The sequence below is a fragment of the Corvus moneduloides genome, chromosome 1 (genome assembly GCF_009650955.1).
Source record: "Corvus moneduloides isolate bCorMon1 chromosome 1, bCorMon1.pri, whole genome shotgun sequence".
NCBI lineage: Eukaryota > Metazoa > Chordata > Aves > Passeriformes > Corvidae > Corvus > Corvus moneduloides.
This window is the reverse complement of record NC_045476.1, coordinates 90,315,097-90,339,940: the sequence shown is the minus strand read 5'-3', so window position 1 is coordinate 90,339,940 and position 24,844 is coordinate 90,315,097. Positions and strand designations below refer to the sequence as shown.

Here is a 24,844-nt window from a genome sequence, read left to right as displayed (position 1 = left end):
TTATTTAGGCAATGTTTTCATTGCAACATTAATGCATAGATATTATTCACGTTTCAAGTGAGTAGGATTCACATTTCAGTGCTTTTGAAATTGCATCTCTAATGCTTCCCTGAGTTGTGGTACTTTTGTTACTTAGGATTCATAAAGGACTTAGAGATTGATGGTATCTACACTGTTCTTTTTTGTTTTCTCACATTTCAGGGGACCCTTAGTCAATCATTTGTTACACTAAGTACTAAACTTGTCCAAATTATGTAATGTGGGCTTTTAAATGTGAACACTTGAAATTTCTGGTAGAGTGTTCTCTCCATTTTTACTGTTAAATTTTCCTAGCTTGTTAATGTTAGTTTTCTCTTCTTCCTTTTTCCTGCTTTTTTTGAAGGAGAGGAGAGAAACTCTAAACCAATTCCATTTTCAAAATCTAAAATTCACCTAGCTGAATTTAGTGTGTAAGGCTGGGAGAAGAGAAACTCAAAGAAGCAGTGGCTGGAAATGAGAATATAAGCTGACTTTTCAGCCGTGAAAGCAGTTAGCAATGGAAATAATTATTCTGAAAAGCTGTTGATTCTCCATTAGCTGAAGATTCTGTGCCTTTTTGAATGACAACCTTGAGCCATGCAAAAGTTATGGAACAGCATAAACCCCAGAGATGTAGTACCTTGTAAAATGAAGATCAGGCTAGATTTTCCCTTATTTTCAACTATGTAAATATATCAGAAGAAAAGAAAGAACTTACTTGGGTTTAAAGTATACTTTGAGTTAGACTTTGTGCATATGATTATTTAGTAAGTTAAAAAATGTAAAAGGAGATATAGTCAGCAACAGTTTTTTGCTTAGACTAAAGTTCTACTAGTGTGTACAGTCCATTTCAGATTTGGCCTTCAAGTAGTAAAAGACATTCTAGCAAAAAAAAGGAGTTGTTCAGTACATAATTTTTAGATAGAGGTTTTAATTTTATTGGCTCACTTCCAATTTTATGTGGACTGAATATTATAGTAAAACCTAATAGGCTGTATTTTAAAGTCTCAGTGCCTTGTCAGCAATGTTACAATGTTACAAATAATCATGTTCTATGATATTCATGAGATGATAATTTTAAGTACAATTTCCACCTTGAAACTAAACCTTAATAGTTTGACTAGCAAAAATGACTTCAAATGTGACTGTGAAATTTGCATTAGCAAATTGTGGGAGAGACTCTGAAGCATCATTATTGTATCTCCAAGCAACATATACTTAACAGCAGAGTCCATTAACTGCATTGATTTCCATGAACCCTTTCAGTAGGAAAAGGCAAAATGTAGCCATTAGGATTTAACGGAGATAAAAAGTGTCTAACCATGCCACACCTAATAAATCATAATTAAGACCAAAATGTCAAATAAAACTCAGTCTTCATGCTCAAGGGACAGTGGAAAAGAGTGGGGGTGCAATTTTGTTTGAAATTAGCTGTTTTAGCAGACATCTGAATTTCTTCTTCAGGTTTGAGATGTATGTAGTCCTGATCAGTGGAGGGAAGTTAAAAATCAGCTAACATGACACAAGTATCAAATACTTCTGAGCTGAAGGGAGAGGGTACACATTAGATCTGGTGATCCATTCAGCATTAGGTCTGGTGCTGTATGGAGAGAAGGACAACTGTCAGTGGCTGAGGAAAGCTGTTTTTGTCGAGCTGACCTGCTTTAAACTGAACATGAGAAAGTATCCTGCACAGAGCAATCCAGGCATCCCAGAGGGACAGTAGGACTGCATGACTGCAAAGGATCAATAGTTGGTAGCTGAAGGAATGACTGCATGCAATACATCAAAGGACTGTGCCTCACCATCCTCTGGGATCCATGTGATCTCAAGGAACATGGCATGATGAAAGAGTCCTGCAACAGCTCTTTGTTTCAGTGACTTCTGCATCAAATGCATGAATGGTTCTTGGCACAGCAACAAGATCTCAGGGTTATACTGTCCCACTAACTCTTAACTACCAGCTTTAAGATTCAGGATCATAGAATAATAGAGTAGTTTGGGTTCAAAAGAATCTTAAAAGGTCACACAGTTCAACTCCCCCTTGCCATGGGCATTGACATCTTCAACTAAATCAGGTTGCTCAGAGCCCTGTCTAACCTGACTTTGAGTGTTTCCAGGAATGGGGTATCCAACACCTCTCTGGGAAACCTGTTCTAGTGCCTCACCACCCCCATCATAAAAAAAATGTTTCCTTATATCTTGTACAAATCTACCCTTTTTTAGTTTAAAACCATTACCCTTTGTCCTGTCACAACAGACCCTGCTCCAGAGTTTTTCCCCATCTTTCTTGTAGGCCCTTCAGGTTCTGGAAGGTGCTCTAAGGTCTCCCTGGAGAGTTGTTCAGGCTGAACAACCCCAGCTCTCTCAGCCTTGTCTTCATTGGAGAGGTGTTGCAGCACTCTGATAATCTTTGTGGCCCTTCTGTAGATATTACTTGCTTTCCTGTCTTTTCATCCAGTGAATTTTAGCTTCTGGACTGTTTCCTCTGAAAGAGCATGTGTTTAGGAATGTGAAGACTGAGAGAGGTTTGAGTGTTTTTGCTCCATTGGTTAATGTACATCCGTGAGCACGAGCTGCCTTTAATGATGCAAGTATTAGCCTCCTCTAAGTCATGAATGATACCCTGTTTTAAATAATGACAAATAATTAATCAAACCTGCTTTCATTCTCTTAGTGGAAAGTTAGTTTCTTTAAGGTACCTTCCTTTTAGTGTAGCTGACTCTGTTAATACAGTTGCTGACCTTGTATTTTTAATTGTCAAGCTCTTTGGCACATACACTCTAATTATACATCCTGACAGTGCCTGGCACATTGAAGACCCTGTTTTGGAGGGTGCCTAATGCATGTCTTTCAAGAAGAATAAACAGACACTGCCTAGAGGTTGACCTGGCCTGGGAGTCGGAAGCAGAAAGTGGAATGTACAGCTGAAGTCATATTATTTAAGTCGTACTTGCAGTGCTCAGTCACAAATCTATTCCAGATTATAGACAGGATTTAAGAAACTTTAAAGAATCAGTATCAGTCTAGGTCCACTAGATTAGCAGAGATGCACTAGCAGGTGAGACACTGCTCTGAAATCATGTTTACAGCAGTTCTGGTTTCTTTCAAGGGTGTGGGAAGAGATGTGCTGTCACTGCCTTTGTAAGTGAGGATCTCTCCATATCTGTCAAACACAGAAATCATGGTGTCTGAGTCTGTAAAGGCCCAGCAGGCTCCTCATCTCTCTTGTTGGTGGGACAAGAGAGAACAAGGCAGGGACTTGCCACTGCATATTGCCTTTGCAGGAGGCTGGGAATTGAATACATGGTGGCACAAAGACAGTCATGCATTTTCACTTGCTACCCAAACTTTAATAAAAAATAATTTTTGAGCAACTTTAATTTGGTACATTTGACTGTTATCAAGAGACATGCCACAACATACCAAATAACACAGATGCATGAGCACTTTGATGTTAAGAAGTCTTGTACAAACCCAGAGGCAAAATGCTCTAAAAATTCTGCTAAATGCATTTCAGTACTCTCTGGATTTTCATCACCCACCCCTTTACAACTTACCAATATCTCAGTATCACTGTTATTTAGTAAAAAAATGCATAATAGTCTTGGTAGGAACTTAGCATTCCAGGCTGTCCTTAAACTTCTGCTTATGAGCTTGTGAAGAGGGGGCATGATACCAGAGTTTGTGATTCTTCATGCTATTCTTGGGGCATTCTTGTGAGGATCTGGGAATAAAAGTCCTGACTCACCTGCCAGAGCAACTGGCATTTTTCAGTGGAAGCTGTGATAGGCATTCTACATCCAAATGCTTTCATACCTCAGTGAGAAAGATGACTTCCTTTTAATGAGATCTAAACTAGTGTATTATGTTGTTGTTTTCAAAGAACAAAATAGATGCACTAATTTGCTTTTCCCGTGTTTTGGGGGGAGGGTCTGTCACCACATGGCTCCCATTGAAAGCAGGTATTTTCATTATGCAAGGCAGAAAAAAGTCAGAACTGAGGATTGCAGGTTATGTGAACGCAAGAAAAGAAAAAGCTGTTAGAATATATGAAGTTAAAATAAGAATTTAATGGTAGCATGCTCAGACATTTCCTGGCAAACATTGGAATTCATAAAAAATACTGCTTTCATTTGAGTCATTTGAGTAGGTGTGACTGCTTAGTAGGACTGAACCTACTCTTACAAAAAATACTATGTTGAAGAACAATATGTATCTTTAAAGCGTGATAGCAGATGTAGATAACTGATGAGAGACAAGAAAGACAAGTGAAAACACATCATTCAGAAATAAGTGTTGTTTGGCTCATGGCAGGTGACAACACTTCCATATCCTTTTTTTTTCCTTTTTATTAATAGATTAATTTATTAATATATGCAAAGATATACCATATTTCATATAATGTTCTGTGTATACAGGTAACATTTATAGGTCAGAAGTGCCTTGTGCAAAGTTCAAAACCAAAATTAAAATGCTTTAATATAAATTAACATATATAAATATGCATACCATATGTGTTTCTAGATTATAATTGTGTTTGAGTTCTTCATGTTATATAATCTTTGCTCTGGGGACATGAATAAGGTGGGATTCTGAAACTAAATATTTCATGTTTACAGAAAAAGTATATGCACTGTTAGTTGGATGTGGGGGCCCTTGGCAGATGCCCTTGTTAACAAAAGCTATTAAATAGCTGGAGGCAGGGAGGAGGAGTAAATCCTCAAAGCTGTCTGAAGGGCTTTTGCCCAAAATTATTCCTGTTAAAAGAGGCAGGCGAGCATCAGCTGGCTCAAAAAGTAACCAAATGACTTCAGAAAATTCTTAAGTAAAGAAGGAAATAATGTGAAAAGAAGTATAAAAAACACAGAATCACAGAATGGGTCAGGTTGGAAGAGACCACAGCGGTCACCTGGTCCAGCCTCCCTGCTCAAGCTGGGTCATCCCACAGCACATGGCACAGGATTGTGTCCAGATGGTTCTCGAATATCTCCAGTGAGGGAGACTCCACAACGTCTCTGGGCAATGTGAAAATGTGAAACAGGAGACAGAGAGCTATGAGTGAAAGCAGATGACTGTCAAAACACTATTTTGACACTGTCATAATTCACCCCTCTGGCATCACACCTCTGCCTCAGCCAGCAGGAGCAGCCTCCCTGTCAGATACTGTGAGCTGCCTGCCATGCAAATGGGCAGGAAACAGCATGGGCTGGGACAAGCAGGGACCACGGCTCAGGTTTGTCGCTGCACATGGACTCGCAGGGCTCCCTCTCCAGCATGTGCATTGACAGCTTGCAGGGAGCTGCACAGGGGCACATAAAACTAGAGCACCTGCATCTCCTTTCAGGAGGGTGTGTCAGAACCCTGCATTCCCAGAAGAGGGAGTGTGTGCATTTCACCCACACATCCTGTGGGAAGAGGCAGATGTGGGTGTAACTCTCTGCATGTGCACGTCATTAGAGCTCTTTGGGATCAGTTACAGAAGGATATTACAACATCTGTAGGTGTTTATTAACATTTTGTAGGGTCTGTTTTTGTGGTTTATCTGTTATATTTCTGGTACTGATCCTGGTCCTGACTTTGTACTTCACTGATGGCAGGTTAATTATGTGTAGTTTCACATACACAGTCATGTTAGAGAAGGAAAACAACCTGAAAGTGCAACTGTACAAACACAGGTGAGTGCCAGCTTGGTATTTGTAATACGTGGCATATTGAAGACCTTCACAAATCCACAACCTTGGACTTCTGCTGAAGGGGAGTTACAGAGATAATGGTTTCAGACTCTTCTCAGCAGAGCTACAAAACATAACCTGGGTGGTGACATGGGAGGTTGGATAGTGTTTAGAAAGACAAAAGAAGTCACTGTGCATGTACAGTGCTGAGACCGTTGCTAAGGGGGATTGTGGGGTCTCTGTCCTTGCAAGTTTCCAAGACTTGGCTGTACAGAACTATGACTGACAGATTTAACATTAGTACATCAATAAACCATTTTGATCCACATTTAGTTGCTCTGAGTGAAGCAGTTCAGGTTTTCTCTGTAACAGTAGTTAAAGACAGAAATGAAGAAAGAATTTAGAGGTGGGTTACACGGTGACGACCTGCAGAGAACAGCGTGTGAGAGGGAGGTGACCTGTGGATCTCTACTCTAGTCAACCACATGTGGATTTTCATATTTAGTGTATAAGAGGAACTATGTAATTCACTAATGAATTAAGGTGACAGTTAGTGTCTGTGAGGTATGGCTTGGAATTTTAGAAAGGAAGAAGTCAGGTGTGGATTTGAGTGCGGAGAGAAACAATGGACTCTACACGATTCAATGTGAATCAGGCAGAAGCCATTTTATTGATGAATTAGTGTCCCTAATATACAATTCTTGCTTTCCCTATGCACAATCGTGCATAATTGTTATTGGTTAAGGCCTATTTTCACACGCTACTTTATGCTTTATGATTGGCTCTTGTATGTGTGTCACCTCGTCCATCGTGTATGTCACAACTGTCCTTCAGTTTGCATTTTCTTATCCTTTTCTTCCTTTGCTTGTTCCTCGTTCACATCCTCCCCAGTGCTGCTTGTTCCTTTCTCACAACCTCCCCATGGACTCTTTCCCTGTGTACGTGCTTAAGTCCTTCTGTCTTACATACTCTGGTTCTTCTCTTTTATGGCTGGTCCACGATATGTCCATTTTCTAGTAAAAACATGGTTTCCACATTTGAGTAAAAGAACTAGGATGAAATTTAGTAGTAAAAAGCTCAAGATTATAGTTGGTCTGACAGGTTAGTGACAAGAAATTCTGATACATGTTGGAAGTTCATCAGGTGGATAGGTGATGAGTTCAGGATTTTAATTAATTATGTGGGCTTAATGTCAACTCAGCTGAATCACAATAACCATCCATGTGACTGCTTTGAACTCATGGTAAGTATAAACTGCATTTACCTAGGTGAGTCCCAATGAAGGAAAGCTACCTCACATTTGCTGAGCATGGTGTTAGTGGCTGGGGTGATGTCCACGTGCAGAATGTGTTAAGCTCCTATAACATCATCATCTGTCTGAGCCCCAGCTGCATGAGGTACAGTGAGCTGTTAAGGTTTTGTAGCTGTGAGCAAAGGAGAATAATTCTAGATATATAAATTCAATTTTTATATTCAATTTATTCCATGCATATAAGTACCTCAAAGGCAGGTGTAAGAGGATGGTGCCAGACTCTTCAGTGGTGCCCAGAGACAGGATGAGAAGCAATGGCCATAAACTAAAACACGAGAAGTTCCATCTCAACATGAGGAAGAACTTCTTTATATTGAGGGTGGAAAAAGCTGCCCCGGGAGGTCATGGACTCTCCCTGTCTGGAGCCATTCAAAACCCACCTGAACATGTTCCTGGGTAACCTGATCTAGGTGACCATGCCTTGGCAGGGAGGGTTGAACTGCATGATCTCCAGAGGTCCCTTCCAACCCTAACGATTCTGTGATTCTAGGATGTATGGAAATACATTTTCTGCAGAATTAGTGTTAGAACTATTGCATGACCTACTGATAAAATCTGGGAAGCGTGTTTGCAGTTTTGGTCACTCAGAAGGCTGAATTGAAAGAAATATGTACAGAGGGTGACTACTAGACTAATTAGGGGAATGAAGAGCTTGTTTTCAGGGAAGGAAGTAGAAAAAACATAGATTGATGAGTACAATGAAGGCTGAGATGATACTAAATATTAGGTCTGTAAATACTCGGGAGAGAAAGAAGCCATGTGAAAGCTAAAGGATGAGATTATGACAAGAAGAAAAACATGAGAACTGGCCATGAATAGTGGTTAAATGTAGAAACAGCTTAAATGTTGAGATTCAAACTACTGGAATTAATGTAGTCACCAAAATCTAAATTAAGAAAGCACTGGATCATTGCATCAAGGGGGTCTGTATGATGATAGTTTCGTGTGTGATTACTGGCTGAATTTGATGACCCAGGAGATACTGGATCCACTTTTCTGTTTCAATGACATTAGTCCCGATATTAATGTCAGCATTATTATGTTATTGCATCTGTGTAAACCAACTTCAGTAAAGACTTCTTATTCTTTTTTTAATTCTTCCTGTGTTTAAATAGGACGCTCAGTTGAGGTAAACCCAGGAATTATTCATATCGAATTTATTTCATCATCGTCTCTTGTGTGTTTGAGATTCTGCTATATGAAAATAATATAACAAAGAGCCTTTTGTCTTTTATTCCAGTGGAAAGTGTCAGATGAAGGTTAAAAAAGTTGTTTTTGTTTGAGAATGCAGGAACAAGGAGTCATGTTATGTCATTTTCCTTTTCCTATTTCAAAGTAAGATACAAAATAATAGTGAAATACCAAAGTTAAATGGTTACTGGCAAGGCTTTCTCTGCTTCTCCATTTCTGTTCTCTATTTTGACCTTAAACAGCTGTCATACTAATGGATTATATGTTTATTTTTTTCTAGTTTTTCCTGGATAATGCTGTGATAGCTTTTCCCTCAGTTCTTAATTCATCAAATGCAAGTTTTTCTAATTCAAGTAATCAGACACGGTGGTGTATACAAAATAACTGTTTTTTCCTACCGGTAAGTTAATTTTACAATTCTTTGTTTGTTTACAACAATTACATTAAATTGACTGTTACCAGATCTGCTTGAAGTTAAACACCCACCCATTTTTAAGACTGCAGAAAAAGCTTGATTTTTTTTTTTTTAGTCAGCTGCAACTGCATTTGAAGTAAGTGGGAAGTTAAATGAGATTAGTACTTCTGAAAATAGAGATTTTAATGAATGTCAGATTAAAAAAGCTGGAAACAGCATGATAACAAGGAAGCTTAACTCATCCGTGCTAACACGTTGCAAGATACCAAGGTAACACACAGTGTCTCCAAAGCAGACTGTGCACTGAAAGCCCGGTTAGTCTGCAGACAGTTTTCCCATGGTGGGAATATTTTCAGGTGGCTGACCTGAAAATATTCACCACTTACATCACTGACAGTGGAATTGTCACACTCCTGTCATTGTGTATTTGATAAGAGATGGGGTGAGAGGGGTGGAAATAAAACTCTCATGTACCACTGTATAAACTGCTTAAGAGATCTGAGTTGATCTGAAGAAGATCTCTTAGTGTGAACAAAAGCACAACGGCACACGCAAGAGGAGGGGGAAGGACATTGCTGCGAAAAAGTGGGAGCTGTGTCCTAGAGAGCAGTGATTCTTAGAAGGACTACAAAAGACCTGCAGTTGAAAATAACAAGCCATATATTGTATCAAAATAGGTCAGCTGGGTTGTATGAATAAGCTGGTGGTGGCAAGAGGAGAAGGGAGATTATTTTATCTCTGTGGTGAAATAATGAGACCATTACCAAAACTATGTGTCCTGATTTCAGGATTTATAGCTTTTAAAGTATTAAAACACATTCTTTCATCTAAGACAATTCATCTTTGATAGACTGACATGAAAAAATTATGTTAAAATTTCACTTCTGACATTAATAAATGAAAAATTTAAGTTAGCTAAAGATTTAAAAACCTTTAAAACATCTCTCAAATACACATTGTTTTCATCCTCAGACACTGCATATATTTCAGCTTGAAAAAGCTACAAAGTCCTTTTGAGTTACCAGTTTTGATATTTTTTTTCTTTTTTATTCTGGGAATAAAATTTCTCTCTCTTCACTGTATAAGATATTGAATACTTAAGCTGACAAATGTTTGTTTCCTTAAATTAAAAATTTGTTATTTTGAATCTGTGTGTTAGTTTCAAGCTTTATTCATGTCGATAAACTTTATGTGATTTATGATAGTAAACCTGACATCTATTGACTGTCATCTAAAATGAGTACATAGGAGCTTTGGGAATTACCTTAGCCCCAATTGAATTCAGTTCATTTTGAAGCAAAGCAATTGATCTGCCTCCTTCTCTACCCCCCAAAATAACTTTTTTGATTGGTATAGCTTACTTTTTAAAAATACTTAGCAAAGATTCATCAGTAAATTATAGGGACATTTTTGTGTTTAATTTGTTCAGTTTTGCTGTGATGCTTCTGTCATTTCCATGTAATAGAAGTTGATGTGTGTATCTGTTCCTGGGAAAAAATACAGTCTGGTGTCAGTGCTGCCACCTCCACATGTTAAAAGAAATAGAAGTTATAATACCGACATCTAAAAGATGCAGTTTTGGGATATATTTTATTTTACTAGGAAATTTTTTACAGAATGACTTTGTCCTCAAGTTTTTCTCTATTGACATATGGGAGTAGAACTCCTTCTTACTTCAGTAAAGGTCTTTACACCCACAGAACTGTAGGTCTTAAATTTTAAGAGAAGAGAGCAAATGCACTGGGCTGGATCCTAAGTGTGTAGTACCCGGGTGCAAGGCACCAGACTTGTGATCCCAGTAAGAGAGGCACTCGGCCTGTCAGGTATTGGTTAAAATACCTTTATTAGAGCTAGAACAAGAAAGAAAAAGAGGATAGATGGAGTTACGCCCCTTCAGATGCTGAGAATCTTGATTTGTACAGCATGAGGTGCAGATTCTGTCTGTGGAGAGGTTACCCTGCATTTTCCTCCTCTGAGCTGTTAGAGAATTTTCTTAAAAGGAAACATTGCTATTCACTGCTTCAGCTGTCAGACAAAAATGACATCCATGAGAACTTGCTGTTGCACTGTTGGATAAAGCCAAGGCCGCATCAGAGGCAGCATCACACTGGTACCACGTGGGAAGTGCCTGCAGGCTCCTGGGTTGTGACAAGTTGGCTGAGCTGGCTGAGGTTGTCCTGTGGCTGAGGGATGCACTAAGCAGACCAGGGGTCTGCACCTGCTCAGCTTCACTGCTCTGCGGATTGCCAGACTCTCCAGGTCTGCTTTTGCTTACTGAAACACTGCATTGCAATGCAAGGTCTGCATTCTTAAATGTGTGGCTGTTCCACTCTTTTCTAATTCATCCACCCTTGTCTGAAATTTTCCATCTATTCTATGTATTCCTATGGAACACTGTCAGAGACTGTTCCACTTGAAAATTTCTGGGTCTTTGTCAAACAGTATATGGATTCAAGACTGCCTTTGCTTGTTTCCCTTTGGAAAACTGATTTCAACAGTAGAATGCCTTATTGACTCAAAAAAGGATGCTGCTATTTTTATGTAACACCAAATTTGGAGTGTGACCTCCTCTGAAATGCAGCTATCAGAGGAGTTTCATTTTTTGGTGATTCTGAACAATAGTTCTATCTATTTCTTACTTCAACCAGATCTCCGAGCAAATTACAGTAGCAGCAAAGATTGAGATGGTAGATCAATTCTGTCTGATGGGGGCTGTGAAAATTAACCTTCTTAGTGATCCTCCAAAATTAGTATACAGTGATTCAGGTTCTGTCAAAAGTACTGCCATCAACAAGTCAACAATAGTCTGAAAATAGCATGACTAGAAATAGAATTCTTTGTAGTTTCAGAAAAGAAACTTCCTTGCAAGGTGCAGGACTGTAATTTTCAGGAAGCATTTCTGGCAAAGGTGTTGCATATTAAAGACTAAGATAATGATTCTTGTGATGATTCTTGTTTTAGCATTAATTTTGATGCCCTAATCAATTTCCAGAAAGTATCAGGACAAAATATTGTTCCAGGAATTTAAGTTCAACCAGACATATTTTTGTTGATATATATGACATAGGAAAGAAAAGGCTTTTATTTTTTTAGCAATTGGATGTGTTTTTATATGGTTATTACTCCACGGGATTTGAGAGAAGGATTTTTTATATTTATATTATGCATAGGTCCTGTTAATGGCTTTGTATTTTTCAAATCCTAGCTGCATTTCTAGAGTTTGTAAAATTGCATATCTATGAGGTTCATAACAACTGAGTATTGCATCAGTTTATAACAACTGCAAATATAGGCAATGAAATTGTTGTTTTCGGGCCTTTAGACATTTTACCTTGACCCAAATGCTAGCAAGACATCCAGAGTAATCGTGGGACTCAAGCATGAATGAAAATTTTACAGTGGAACAGGAATAAATCTTGTGTCAGTCTGCTGGCAGCAGACTCCTACATTAGATTTCAACACCATCAGTGGTATCCCACAAATGCAGATAAGTAAACCAAAAGTGTCAAAGGGTGAAAATTAGGGAGCGTAAATTTATTTTTATTGGCTGTCTATAAACCATAGTGTCCCAGATTGTGATAGATTGCACACTTCAGTGGTCAGTCAATAATTTGTTTTTTAAACTAGCCTGAGCATTTTTTTATGCATGATTTCCTACTCAAGAGCCAAATTCTAAATATTTTCCATTTGATTTCTCTTTGCCAGTATTTTATATACAGCTGCATATTAGGGCTCATTTCCTGTTCTGTTTTCCTGAGGATAAATTATGAGTTGAAAATGGTAATAATGTTGATTGCGTTGGTGGGCTACAACGTCATCCTTCTGCACACTCATGGGCCCATGCTGGATGACTACAGCAAATTTATGTATGCAATGGCACCACTTAGAAGGTAGGTGGCTAACTCCAGTCTTTCTGAAGTTAAATACTACCCATGGTAGTTCTTACGTCATGGAACATACGTGTTTGGCTATGTAATCTGAGTCACAATGTAAACTCATTGTCATGCTGAAGTTAATATTTGATTTAATGTCACACCTCAGAGCATTAGAATAAAATAAGTCTGGACAAGGCATTAAAATCACATACTATAGGAAATAGATAATGGTTTAATTTGCATTTTTGTCATAAAGGACATTACAAAGAAGTCATTATCAAGTTTGTTAAGCCTCAGGCTGTACATCATTAAGGCTTTTAAAGCATATTTGCTACAAGCCAGAGAAAATCAGCTTCCCCAGAACCAGTACATAGTCTTAAATCTTTACAAATGCAGGCTTAGCTATTGAAAAAATTAGTAGACCAACAGTTTGTATCTTTTTTATTTTATTTGCTGTGCTTGTGAATTGTATCTTAAGTTTTTCGTGACACTGCTGAAATTTTTGTTACAGGTGATAACATGTAAGACCAAAATTATGATTCCAGTTCCTGTTATTGCTGTATAAAATAATTTTTGGACAGCTGTAGTTTTTACCTCATTTTCAAAACAAAGAGGTGATTTTCTTCTGTGTAGGCCAAGTGTATGGCATATGCCACACCAGAAAGTCTGGATATTCAGAGTGTAGTTTCAATATCATTTTTACTGTGCTCTAACAATCATGGAAAAGGATCTCAACTGAATAATTTTTTTTTAAAAGTGTAGGTTTTCTTTGCACTTAAATCTAAACATTAAGTGGGAACAAACTCAGGTCTTTGTTTCCATTGCATTAGTGGAAAGGGTTATCTGTGTGATGGGATGGAGAACCAGGGGATGGGTTAGACTGAGGATGTGCTTCTGGCAGCTTTGATTTTGTCAGTCAAGCTCTGTGTCTGTTGGTATTTTCCTTCCTAAATCTCTCACCAAGGTTCTTGTTTCAGTGGCATGAGTAGGAGAGTTCTAGTGTAAACTGTTTCCCATTACCTCTAGTGACTTTTGCCAAAGCAGAGTTTTTAATAAACTCTGTACAAGATCTAGTTTGTGCCTCCTGTAATTCTCATGTGAAAAGGCATCTTGGGAGTTAGATGCTTTAGTTTCCATTTCTTCCTATTCATTGGACATGGTCGAGCTCTCCACTATGGAAATAGTGTTATTGCATTAAAAATCGATTTTTATTCTACTTGTATAGACTAAGCCACAAATGCTCTCCATTTGTAATTAAAAAAGGATATTATTTTTACTAAATCCTCATCTTATTATTAGACTTCAAAATGTAGGTATGTTTGCAGAGAATGTAGTAGAGGTAATTAAAGCTACATAACATAAATAATGATATTTAATCAAATAATATAGCATCTCATATTTAAATGCTCTTAGTGTACATACCAGAAAGTAGTAGATATAAATTGTGGTCTTATTTTTGTGCTTGAATTTTAATTGAAGTTTAACTTTGGAGCAGCTGGCTTTACTTAAGTTTTTATTTTATAGGCCAGGAATACTGAAGGACCTGAAGACAATGGGCTCAATTTCCTTGTTCATATTCTTCATCACATTACTGGTTTTGGGTAGACAGGTAAGACACACACTTCTCTTCACCTGCACCAGTGGACACAATGCCAGCTGCCACATGCAGCCTGTCACCTTCTCAAAGAAACACCTTTGTCCTCTTCTGTCCCATACCCTTGCAAAGGACTGTCAGGAGCATCTATGAAGCTATTTTCTTTCTTACCTTCCAATATGCCCTTAAAACTCACCAGTAACTATCACTGACATTATGCTGATAGTGTGCTGTGACTATTGCTTATCATTCTGACCCATACTGGCTCATAGCTTCCCGGTATGCTCCCATCTGTCTGCATCCATCTGCTGTCTCCCTGGTTGCTTAATTGTAAGCTATTTTCCTCACAGTTATTATGGTTTGGTGCAGACACAGAAACAATATAGCGTGCACACACGGAAGTGTACCACATGCTGAGGCCACAGTTGCACTAAAACTGTGACCCAACAGGAAACTACTCTTTTTATCACCCAGTTGTGCTTTTTCAGAACAAATGTGATGTCAACAGTCTTACCCTGTACTAAGCTGAGGGAATATGCAAGGGCAGTCTCTAAGTCCTCAGGCCTGTACAGGGTTCATGGCTAAAAGCTGCAATTCCAGCCCCTTGTGCCAGAACAATGCAGTGCACTTCTGAAATGGAAGAGGCAATCCATGTGAGATCTCATGAACAGCCTGTGCCTTCACAGACTGCAGCCTTGGAAAGGATTTTATGCCAGACTGTCCTTAAATCATTCATTTACATTGCAATTCCTCAAAAGGTAATCACTGTCATTTAAATTGCCATGCAGGCCCTGCGGGTTACTACCCAAAAAATTCTTATCTGGCAGTTTCTGCAGTATGTATTTTAGTGGGGAACATCCTTCTTGATTTAGAAATAACATTCTTCATCTGCCTTGTTGCCAGCAGCACATTAGAGTTTGTTCATTTGATGACAGTAACAGAGTGGGTGTAGAGCACAGCTACTTCCCCTCAGAAACAGGGATAAGTTCTTCATCACGTCACCTTTAGTCCCTGTCAACCAAAGTGTCAGATGGAGGCAGAGGCTGCAATACCAAGAATAAAGGAGAGAAGGAATATCATCTTCACTGGGAAAGGAAAGATTTCTTTGTGGGTTCAGTCACATCAACAAGACAGTTTTTTTTGCAAACAACTACGGGTGTTCTGTCACACCAACTAAGAAATGATGCTGTAAGAGAAAAAGTCTTCATTTTCAGAGCTGTAGGTCCAGGATCCTTGTCATGATACCACTTATTTATAACTCTTCAATCTTGCCTTTGATTTTTCTGCTAACTTATTCTCCCTTAAAGAAGAAGGAGAAAAAACCTACATTTTCAAACCCTCTCAAGCAAAGTCTGAATATTACTGGAAAATGTTATGAACTAATTTTAATACATAACTGGCCTAAGACTTGCCATTTTTAGTTACTGTTGGTGATATTGATTGGTAGCAAATCCTTGGAAAAGATAGGGGAGGAAATCAACCTGCATAGAGTGACCTTTCCAGGGACATATACCTCCCACTTTCTGCCAGTTAGTATTTCTGTGGCCATGTTTAATAGCTATTGGCTCTTCTGCTTTCAGTTTCACTGTCTGATCCCTTTTTAGCCCATTTTATCTTCCTAGTGTTCCCAACATTGATAATGAATTTCACAGTTTGATAAAAAGTCATGTGACAGCATCTGTCTTTCTGTTTTTAAACTTCCTGTTTTCTACTTTCATTAAGTGGTGCAGGATGCTGTTGAGCCATCTTGGCAGTGCCAACAAAGTCAAAATCTTCCTTACCCTTCTTCCACAGAGGGTAATATACAAGTAATTTCTCTGGTAGTTATTGCATTTTTTGCAGATAATACATACTTTTTCTTCTTTTGATATCTGATTATTTTTAAAATGCTACAGATAATAGCCACTGATGAAAAGGGCGGCCTTTCCACTTCCCTTCAGCTGCCATTGGTGCCCCTCTGTCCCCAGGATGAGTAAACAAAAAGTTTATCCAAACAAAAAGTGGATGCTTTCCTGCAAGCCTAGCTCTGTGAACCTGCTCACCATTGATCGTAGAGATGCCCGTCCTGATGCAAAAGCAGAGGCAGGGAATATGTGCCTCTGGTTCGGTGGGGATGAAGAGAGGGAGAGTTAGTATAATATTTCATGGTTTATAAGCCTACTTAATTCTTTTAGCTGCACAGCCAGCATCACTGCTGGAAGAAGCAGACCTTCCCTCAGCTGCTCATTCTTATCCTTGTGTCTCCTCATTTGTACTGGCACAGCTCGCTGTGAAGATGTATAGTGGATTAAAATACGGAAATGGTCAGGCTTAAAAATTAACCCTGCAGAAATGATTGGCTTTGAGCCAGGTCTATTTTCAAGATTTATGGCATGGCCACAGCAATGCTTGTGCCAGAGGAATGGGAGTGAACAGACAAAAGCGAGGTGGAGAAAGCAAAGCTGCTTTTTTTTGATGCCCCTGCCAGCATAGGCGACAACCATTTCCTGACACTGAGCAAAGTGACTCATTACACCCTGCATACAGATCCAGAGAGTTACTTGGTAATAGGCTGGTGACAGGCAGACAGTGTGCTGAGAATGGCAACTCTTGCACCCTTCCCTGGAGAATCCAGACTGGTGTGGGCTTGACTGTGACTTTAAACACTGTTGAGCACTACATCTCTCTTCTGATCTGCTTTGAATCCAGTATTGACATAGTCTGTGAATTCCTTTCTCAACAATACCTAAAATAATATGTATCCCGTTACTCTGTAGGCTGGCTATTTATTTTTTCCATGATTGGTTATATTGTAGTTATCCACAATGAATTTCATTGGTAGTTCTACTGCTGAGGTGCTTACGGCAGCTTCCCTCAGCTGTAAAAACTGTTGCTTTGTTGTTTCTGTTCTGTTTTTTAGTGAGCTATTATTCTGGGGAGGGGATTCTTCTCTTCTTGAACAATGTAGCCTCTTCAAGAGCCTCTTCTGAAAGAATTCAATGAAAACTTATTTCAAATTTCACTGCTAGTCACATGACCATTTACTTCTTTGTAGTAGATGGAGGCATGTTTACAGAAAGTATGTCAACTCTTCCAACTGTATCAGCTATAGCCAATATGTCTAAATAGCTCTTTTCCTTAGCACTCAGTGTTTTTTTCCGAAGTACCTTGCTCTATTGTTCCTGCTTCTTTTCCAAAGGCTTGCGTTATATCCGTACCATTTGTCAGCTCTCTAACTCTCTGTCTGTTTTGAATGATCAGGATACCCATCACAAGTTTCATATCATGCAAACAAAAAAAATAAACAAAAAACCACCACAACTCAAAGTAAGTTAATAAGCTAGTGCTTTTTTTGTTTTTGAAATATGATATGCTGACTTTTCTAATTTCAAAGAAAATTGTAGAATGCATTCTTATTTTTTTTCTGATTTCTGAGTTCTCTTTGGGTTTTTTTGTAGCAGCCTAAATTTAATTCAGTAAATAGTAAAGTAGTAAATAAATTATCTGTTTGATATTAGCTTTTAAAGAAGAAACATCTTTTTGAAACTTCACTTAGCTACCACCTTTTCAATACAGAGTTGGTAAAATGTATGGATATCTAATTTCATCAGGCATCCACTTTACTTTTGTCAATTTATGCTGATAATTTTGACATCCCTGTGTTTTATTGGATTTTTTTCTGTATGAATACAGTTGGTGGCATTTGAATTTACCATCTATGTGTATTTATACATCTAAGTTCTTGGATGTATAGATATCTAACACATATATATATATAAAGACATTCTAAAAAAGTGACTGCATGTATTTTGCATAATGTGAACTGTTCTGAAAAAAACCCTGTTCATGACCTCAAGCTTTATAGGAGTGATAATTGCCATTTAATACAGGCACAATGACAGGGCAACAATCAGATCCTATTTCTGAGTTGCTGCAGAAATCTGTTCTCAGGTTCTCTGTACCTTTATGATTGTCTGTACAAGTATTTAAGTCTCTGCCCACTCTTCATTTGCTTAGAATTTGCAAATATCCTTTAGTAACATATAATTATTTAAAATATCCAGCTTGTTTGTTTATTTGACGTTCAAAGTCCAGATTTCTGGGATGCAGCGTGATACATTCTGAGATGTCAGGACCCCTTTTATTTTCAGAAGAATGTCACCTTCGAGTCAGAATAGCCAGAATATTTCTTTTGCAGTGCATTTGAGATCTGCATTCTGTCCTTAGTAGTATAGGTATCAGCACAAAGAGAGTGTGTTAACAATGATTTCATGTTATGGATGTTCTCTTTCAGTTTTGTATTTAAATATCTAAATAGTACCTGGCGCTTATCAACCAATTCAAAGGAAACCTGATTGTATTTCTCTCTATGCATTTAAGTGGAGGAATCATTTCCCTCTTACTGTTTTTTCATCCTGCAAGTATTTGGCAGATGCATTTTTTGCTTCACCAGTTTTTTTCTTTCATTGCCTTTTAAAAGCTTGCCAAATCATTTTAATACCATCTAATTTCAACTTTCTACTCTTATCTTTGGCTGTGATCTCAATACAATATGTATGAATCATTTTGAGCTGTGACAGCCACTGTCCAGTCAGAAGGACTTGCTCTCATTTTTTGTGTGAATGCTTACTGACTGCTAATAACACTAGCTAGCATTTTTAAGTTTTTCTATAATAAGATTGCCATCATAACCATATTATCCTGGTTAATAGCATAGTCTTCATTGAGATTGCCTGGTAGTGTTACACCATTAGACTACGTTGAAATAGCTCTCGATTTTTATCAGCTCAAATGAGATAGGCCAGAGGAGGCTTTACTGTAGAAATAATGCCATAGAATTTATGACAAAACATTGACAATCTTGAAAGGAAGTGGAGAGAGCTCCACAAAAATTCAGTTTTATTAATTTTTCACCACTTTTAATTTTAAACAAGAATTTTAAATTTTCACTTTTAATGAAATTGGATCTCAAAACATACCAATACTGCAAGGATGTTACGTATTTTCATATAGTTCCAGGTATTGTTGTGGTTACCAGAAAGCTATTATGAAAACTGTGGGACAAAAAGAAAATCAGGATAAAGTATTACAGAAAGGAGTGTAAAAGCAACCAACCAACCAAAAAAAAGCAAGTTACAAAACGAAAGCTCAACTGGGTTGGCCCAACTGACTGGGCCATTTTTGATAGTCTGATCCTGATTTGATAAACTGAATGTATATTATATCATTAGGCTGTTTTCTTTTTGCCAGGTTGGTTGCATGGCATAAATTAGAGTTAGTAAAAGTTAGGGTCTTCCCGAAATGCCCATTATTTTAAGAGAAATTCTGCACTTACAAAATAATACTAAGTTGCAAAACAATAAATTGTTCCCATTACAGAATTTAATTTCTGGAATGAATTTCTACTAAAGTCTGCGAGCAGATAAATAAATCTTCCATTGTTTAAGGCACCTTGTGACTTTTCTTATTTTTTCCTGGTTCTTTTTGTTGGATTTGGTAAAATATATGTCACAAAGTATATGCTTGGGGTTTGACTTCTCTGGGATCTGGAACTGTATTTGAGTAGCCAACTAATATCATTGTAGGGGTTGTATACTGTGCTTATTTTGTCTCTTAAACCTGTACTCCAGCAGGACAAGATGCCTATTGTTTCTTTACTTCTGTGTCCTCTTGTAACAGAATGAATATTACTGTAGGTTAGACTTCCTGTGGAAGAACAAGTTCAAAAAAGAGCGGGAGGAGATTGAAACCATGGAGAACCTAAATCGGGTGCTTCTGGAGAATGTGCTTCCAGCCCACGTAGCTGAACACTTCTTGGCAAGAAACCTGAAGAATGAGGTCAGCTGTCTCTGTATATCCTCTGCTCTGTAAGAAAGCAGTGTATCCTGGAAATACCACTTAATGCTGTTTTGAACAGTAGGTCCTTACAGTGAAAATATAGATTTACAGTCACTTTCATTCCCGCTTTCCTTCCTGTAAGGTTTGCTTTACAGCACTGAATGCACCGTAGTACCTTGAAATTTTCCTAAGTGGCAATGCACTTTGCCTATTGAAGGACGGTAAAAATAGGTGAAGAAGAGGAATAATGGCATGGTTGAATCAACATGGGTTTAATTTTAAACCATATGCATTCAGATACTTTTTCCTCCATGATCAGAGTGGAGCTGCAACTAGGTTCTGAATTTTCTTCTGTTGACTGGAGAGCTTGTTCATTAGAGTGAAAATTTACCTTTTCCCTGAAACAGTGGTTATGTTAATTCTGGAAAGATGTTCTGAGCACTGAATTACCTGTTTACTCACTGCTTACAAACCTAATCCAAGCACCAGAAAAGTCACCCAAAAGATCCATCTTTACTTTGCTGGAAATTAGATCTGCTCTTAATATTCCTTTATAGTAATAATAAAGAAAAAGAAAAAAAAAAAAGAAAAAATAAAACCATTTAGACAGAGTAACAGCTGTAGACATCTTAAATGTAAGAGTTTGAATTACTTGTGCGTGCCAAATAATTGCTCCAAAACTGACAAAAGAGGGCAGGGAGCAGATTAAGGGATTAACTTTTGATTTTCTGAGTCAAAAAGGACAATGTCTTCCCTTTCATTGTGGTTTGCATTAAGCGGTACTAAGCTATTGATACGTCATATCAATACTTTAGTATTCCCTGCAAATATTCATTTGGTAGCTAACATCGAAAGAAAATTGCTGGGGGGTTCCTTTGAATGCAGTGAAGATTTTGACTGGAAGCCAAGTTGACTCAGCTCCAGTTCTCAGTTAAGGCATTAACCACAGCAAACCATCAGGAGATTGCTTTCTTGATTATGTGCTACTCCATCTCAGCTCCCCAGCAGAGCAATACCATCTGCTTACCTTTGTATTGGCAACTGGATTTGTCTTGTCACTCCTCAAGATTCTTGGGTTGGAATGAGTTTATTTAATTTAAGGAAGACCAGAAATTGTAATGTGCTGAGCTCCCCAACTCATCGTGTCAGGTGAAGTAAGAATGATTCGACATGATTTTAATGTCATCCATTAAAAAAAACCCCTCAAGTTGTTCCTTGTTTTTGTTTCTTTCAACACAGTTTTCAAAGGAAGACCCTTTCAAATCCCTGAAAGTATTCAGTCTGTCATGTCTTCAGATTTATTTCAATGTCAGCAAGGTTGTGTTGAACCTTAAAGAACATTCTGTATGTGTGCATGTATATACAGCTAAGGATGTTAGGACAGATCAGGCCTTTGTTTCCTCTGTGTGGATACGTAAGTCAACACTGAAATTTGTCCACATTTTCCTTAGTTGCAAACATTCAAGTTAGTATAGTTTTACGTATGTTCTTTTCTGTTTAAAACAAATTCTGAGATTAAGATTAAGATAATAGATGAATATTCTGTTTCAAAATACTACTTCCCTTAGTATTTTATGCATGCAGCCGTGTGGAGAAAAAGAAAAACAAAGTGTGCTGCTGAAAAGCAGGCAGAAGAAATGAAAAGGGAAAGAGTGAATGAATGCTAACTGGGAGCAGTGGGGTTGTAGTTTCAGATGACCAACAAAGGTCTTTTTATAACAGGATATACATTGACTAATGCTAATACACAAAAAGCAAAGTTCCTTCAGAGCAAGTAATAAAGATTTGTTTGCTTTACCAGAACCTCCAGAGCTGGGTTTCTGCTTATAGTCTGCATGCTGGATACAAGACAGATTACTTTCCAATTGAGAGAAAGACAGGATCAAATATAAAATGAAAAGCAGGAAACAGGGCCAGGATTAAATATATCTGCACCTGGCTTGTGCAGCATTCTCCTTAATGCTGTTATCCTTCAGATTCCCTTTTAGTAAAAAGTGCTCGGGAGCTTTTGTGCTGCAAGCTTACTGGCAAGCCCATTACTGAGCAAGAGGAAGCCTGCTTCATTAGCTACAGGATGGAGCTAGCACCTTACTTAGAGCAAAACTTCTGCCCCAGAGAAGCTGACCACTGTACCCTTCCAAGAGATAGAATTGGACTGGTTTGCCTTCCCTATCCCAAGAAGATTTCAGGCATTGGAGATGAGGGGACAGTAAAAGGAACATACTTGAATTTCAGATGTTATTAAAGAGGAAAAATAAAATGATTGAATGCAAAGGACAGGATGATTTTATTTTTGTTAAAAGAAGAAAAGCTGTTCCTTCCTAGAATGGTATTGCATTTGATTTTCTGACTAAACATTTTGGAGTGTACTGTTTCAAGAGAAGAACTCTCAGGAAAATTAAAGCACTTGATTGTAATATCCTTTATTATTATGATCAAAATAATCTAGCTGGGATGACTCCTTAAAATTCTCTGAAATTTATTGTGATCGTCACAATTACTACTCACCTGGTTATAAATAGTACCGCTCGTTGTTGTTTCCATGATGGTGCTATGTTATTGAGCATTAGTGGGGATGGATATTGCCCCAGTATTAGAGGGGAAGGAGGAGGAATGGGTTGCTATTACCAAAATTGAAATGAAGTTACAGGGAAGGGGACTTGAGGAAATAGAATTAAAGCTGAGTTAACCACAAAATGTAATCTCTGTACCTTGTTAAGGAAATATTCCCATATGACCATCCAGGAGCCACTCTGGCAGTCATACCTGCACCATGTGAGCTGGAACAGAATCCCCTTCACAGTGGGCAGCTCCAGTGAGCCAACAGGTGCCCTGCTTGACTCCCCACACACCACACACCACACACTCACAGTTAGACCAGGTTTCCTTACTGGCTTGACCCTTGGGTTTCTCACAGTCTCAGAAATCTGGATTTAATCATGGTGCAACAACAGAATAACAGCTTGAGCTGTGAATCCCAGCAATATATTCCATCTCTACTGCACATAGTTGTGGTGGAGCTCCAGTGATGCTATGGTTATAGAATCCTTAGAAAATACAGGAGCACAAAAATCTAGCAATAAATAATTTATCTCCTCCAGCTGCTCGTGTTCCTCCCTGTCCATCATTATTTTCATGTTTGCTCAGAAACTTCCCTCACACCTGTGCTGGCATGGGGCAGTCAGCAGTTTTCCCATAGTTCTGTTATTTTTTTAGTTATACATCAGCAGTAAAGATCCACTATGTCTGTGCATGTCTATATACAGGCACACCACACGCTTTCAAAAGGACACACTGCCAGTCTAATTGCAAAACCCAAGCTTTGCTAAGTAAAAAGGGAAATAATATCTTATGCTTCTTGAACTCACAGAACAAATCATTTTCATATGAGTATTGAAATCCCTTTTTACTCAAATAACAACTTGAAGGTAGTTTTACATCAAAGTAGATAACAGCCTCTTTTATTGCTATGTCTACCTTTGTGTGTAGATACTATTTCTTTTTTAAGTATTAGTTTAATAAATTTTCTTTCTTTCTGTCTTTTTTTTTTTTGGGATGTGAATTTGAACTGAAAGAAGAGATAGTCTAACATTCAAAGGCAGTGGAGAGGAAATTGAAGGGGTAGTGGGAGGTGGTCCTTTTTAGCACCAGAATCATTCTGTGTAGTAGAGATGCTCTCATTTCAGTGGTCACAGAAGGCAGTGCAGACTCTGCCATAAATGGGTTTCAGTTCAGGTGACTTCTTTCTTTTTGCCTCAGCTCCTTCTTATGCAAAAGAAACGATAATTATTTTGTCCTATTAGGCATATTGTCATTTTAGGTCAGGAACTATCAATCAGAGTCATATTGCATTATGCATTTGTAGTACATTGACTTTGTGATTTTGGTTCAGTTTTTTAGTTACTACAATAACAAACACTTAATAATAAATTGTATATATTTTTACAAAATACATTTTCAGCCATGCAAGCCAGACTAAATTCTCTTCATAAGAAGACTCAGAGATGGGCCCTATCTAATAAATTAGTGAACTTTTTGTTTTCACAGAGTTAATGTTCAGGAAGAAAAAAAAAATCATGATAATATTTTAAACTGAATATGTTGAGTCCGTTTTATGAACAGGTTCATATATTATTTAGAATTAATAAATGCAACTAAATGCAAAAAAATCCAACCACTATCTTAAGGCATTCCAACTACTGCAGCACCTCTGTTTTTGCATCCTGGACACTGTATGTTAATAAGGAAACTTATTTACAGCTGGGTATGATAGATTTTTTTTCTTTATTCTGTTTTCTTTTGAACAGGATCTGTATCACCAGTCATACGATTGCGTCTGTGTCATGTTTGCCTCCGTTCCGGATTTCAAGGAATTTTACACAGAATCTGATGTAAATAAGGAAGGGCTGGAATGTCTCAGGCTGCTAAATGAGATCATTGCGGACTTTGATGATGTATGTACTTACAACAGTGACTGACATATGGTTTCAATCTTACTAACTCATGATATGCAACAGTCAGAAAACATACTTGAAAGGGAGAGTGGAAGAGCTGTGAGAAAAGAACTTTTGTGTGCCTGGTCACGTGGAAAATACTTACAGGGAGTATTAAAGAAAAAAGGTATTTATGTGGGATAAATCAGATATTGGTCTGACATCATACTGAATTGCTTTTGATTTTCTATAAGGAGAATCCTATGTGTATACCTGACAGAAATTTTTATTTTGGCCTTTAGCTGCAGCTCATGAGGCAGTCACATCACATGCCATGTATTAACCACAAGTTCTAAATACGAATGTCCAAAGTCAGATACAACTTTTGTGTTATACCTGATCTGCACTGATCATTTGATACACAAGCAAATCAAAGGATTATAGAAGTTTTAATATTCCATTCTCAGAAGTTAGAAGCAAGTAGAGAGTATGAGTACAGATGGATTGGGAAATG

General features: G+C 37.9%; 1 protein-coding gene across 2 annotated transcripts in view; it reads left to right on the top strand.

Moving 5' to 3' along the window:
- The window catches only part of ADCY2 (adenylate cyclase 2), a 211,316-nt gene that overhangs the window by 175,892 nt on the left and 10,580 nt on the right, over window positions 1-24,844 (top strand). Inside the window, exons 17-21 of one of the 2 annotated variants that reach the window (XM_032118261.1) lie at window positions 8,477-8,596; window positions 12,317-12,501; window positions 14,011-14,095; window positions 19,739-19,897; window positions 24,205-24,351. In XM_032118261.1, coding sequence (XP_031974152.1) covers window positions 8,477-8,596; window positions 12,317-12,501; window positions 14,011-14,095; window positions 19,739-19,897; window positions 24,205-24,351 — 696 coding nt within the window. The remainder of the gene's footprint in view (window positions 1-8,476; window positions 8,597-12,316; window positions 12,502-14,010; window positions 14,096-19,738; window positions 19,898-24,204; window positions 24,352-24,844) is intronic. The other variant, XM_032118264.1, reaches the window with a different exon arrangement.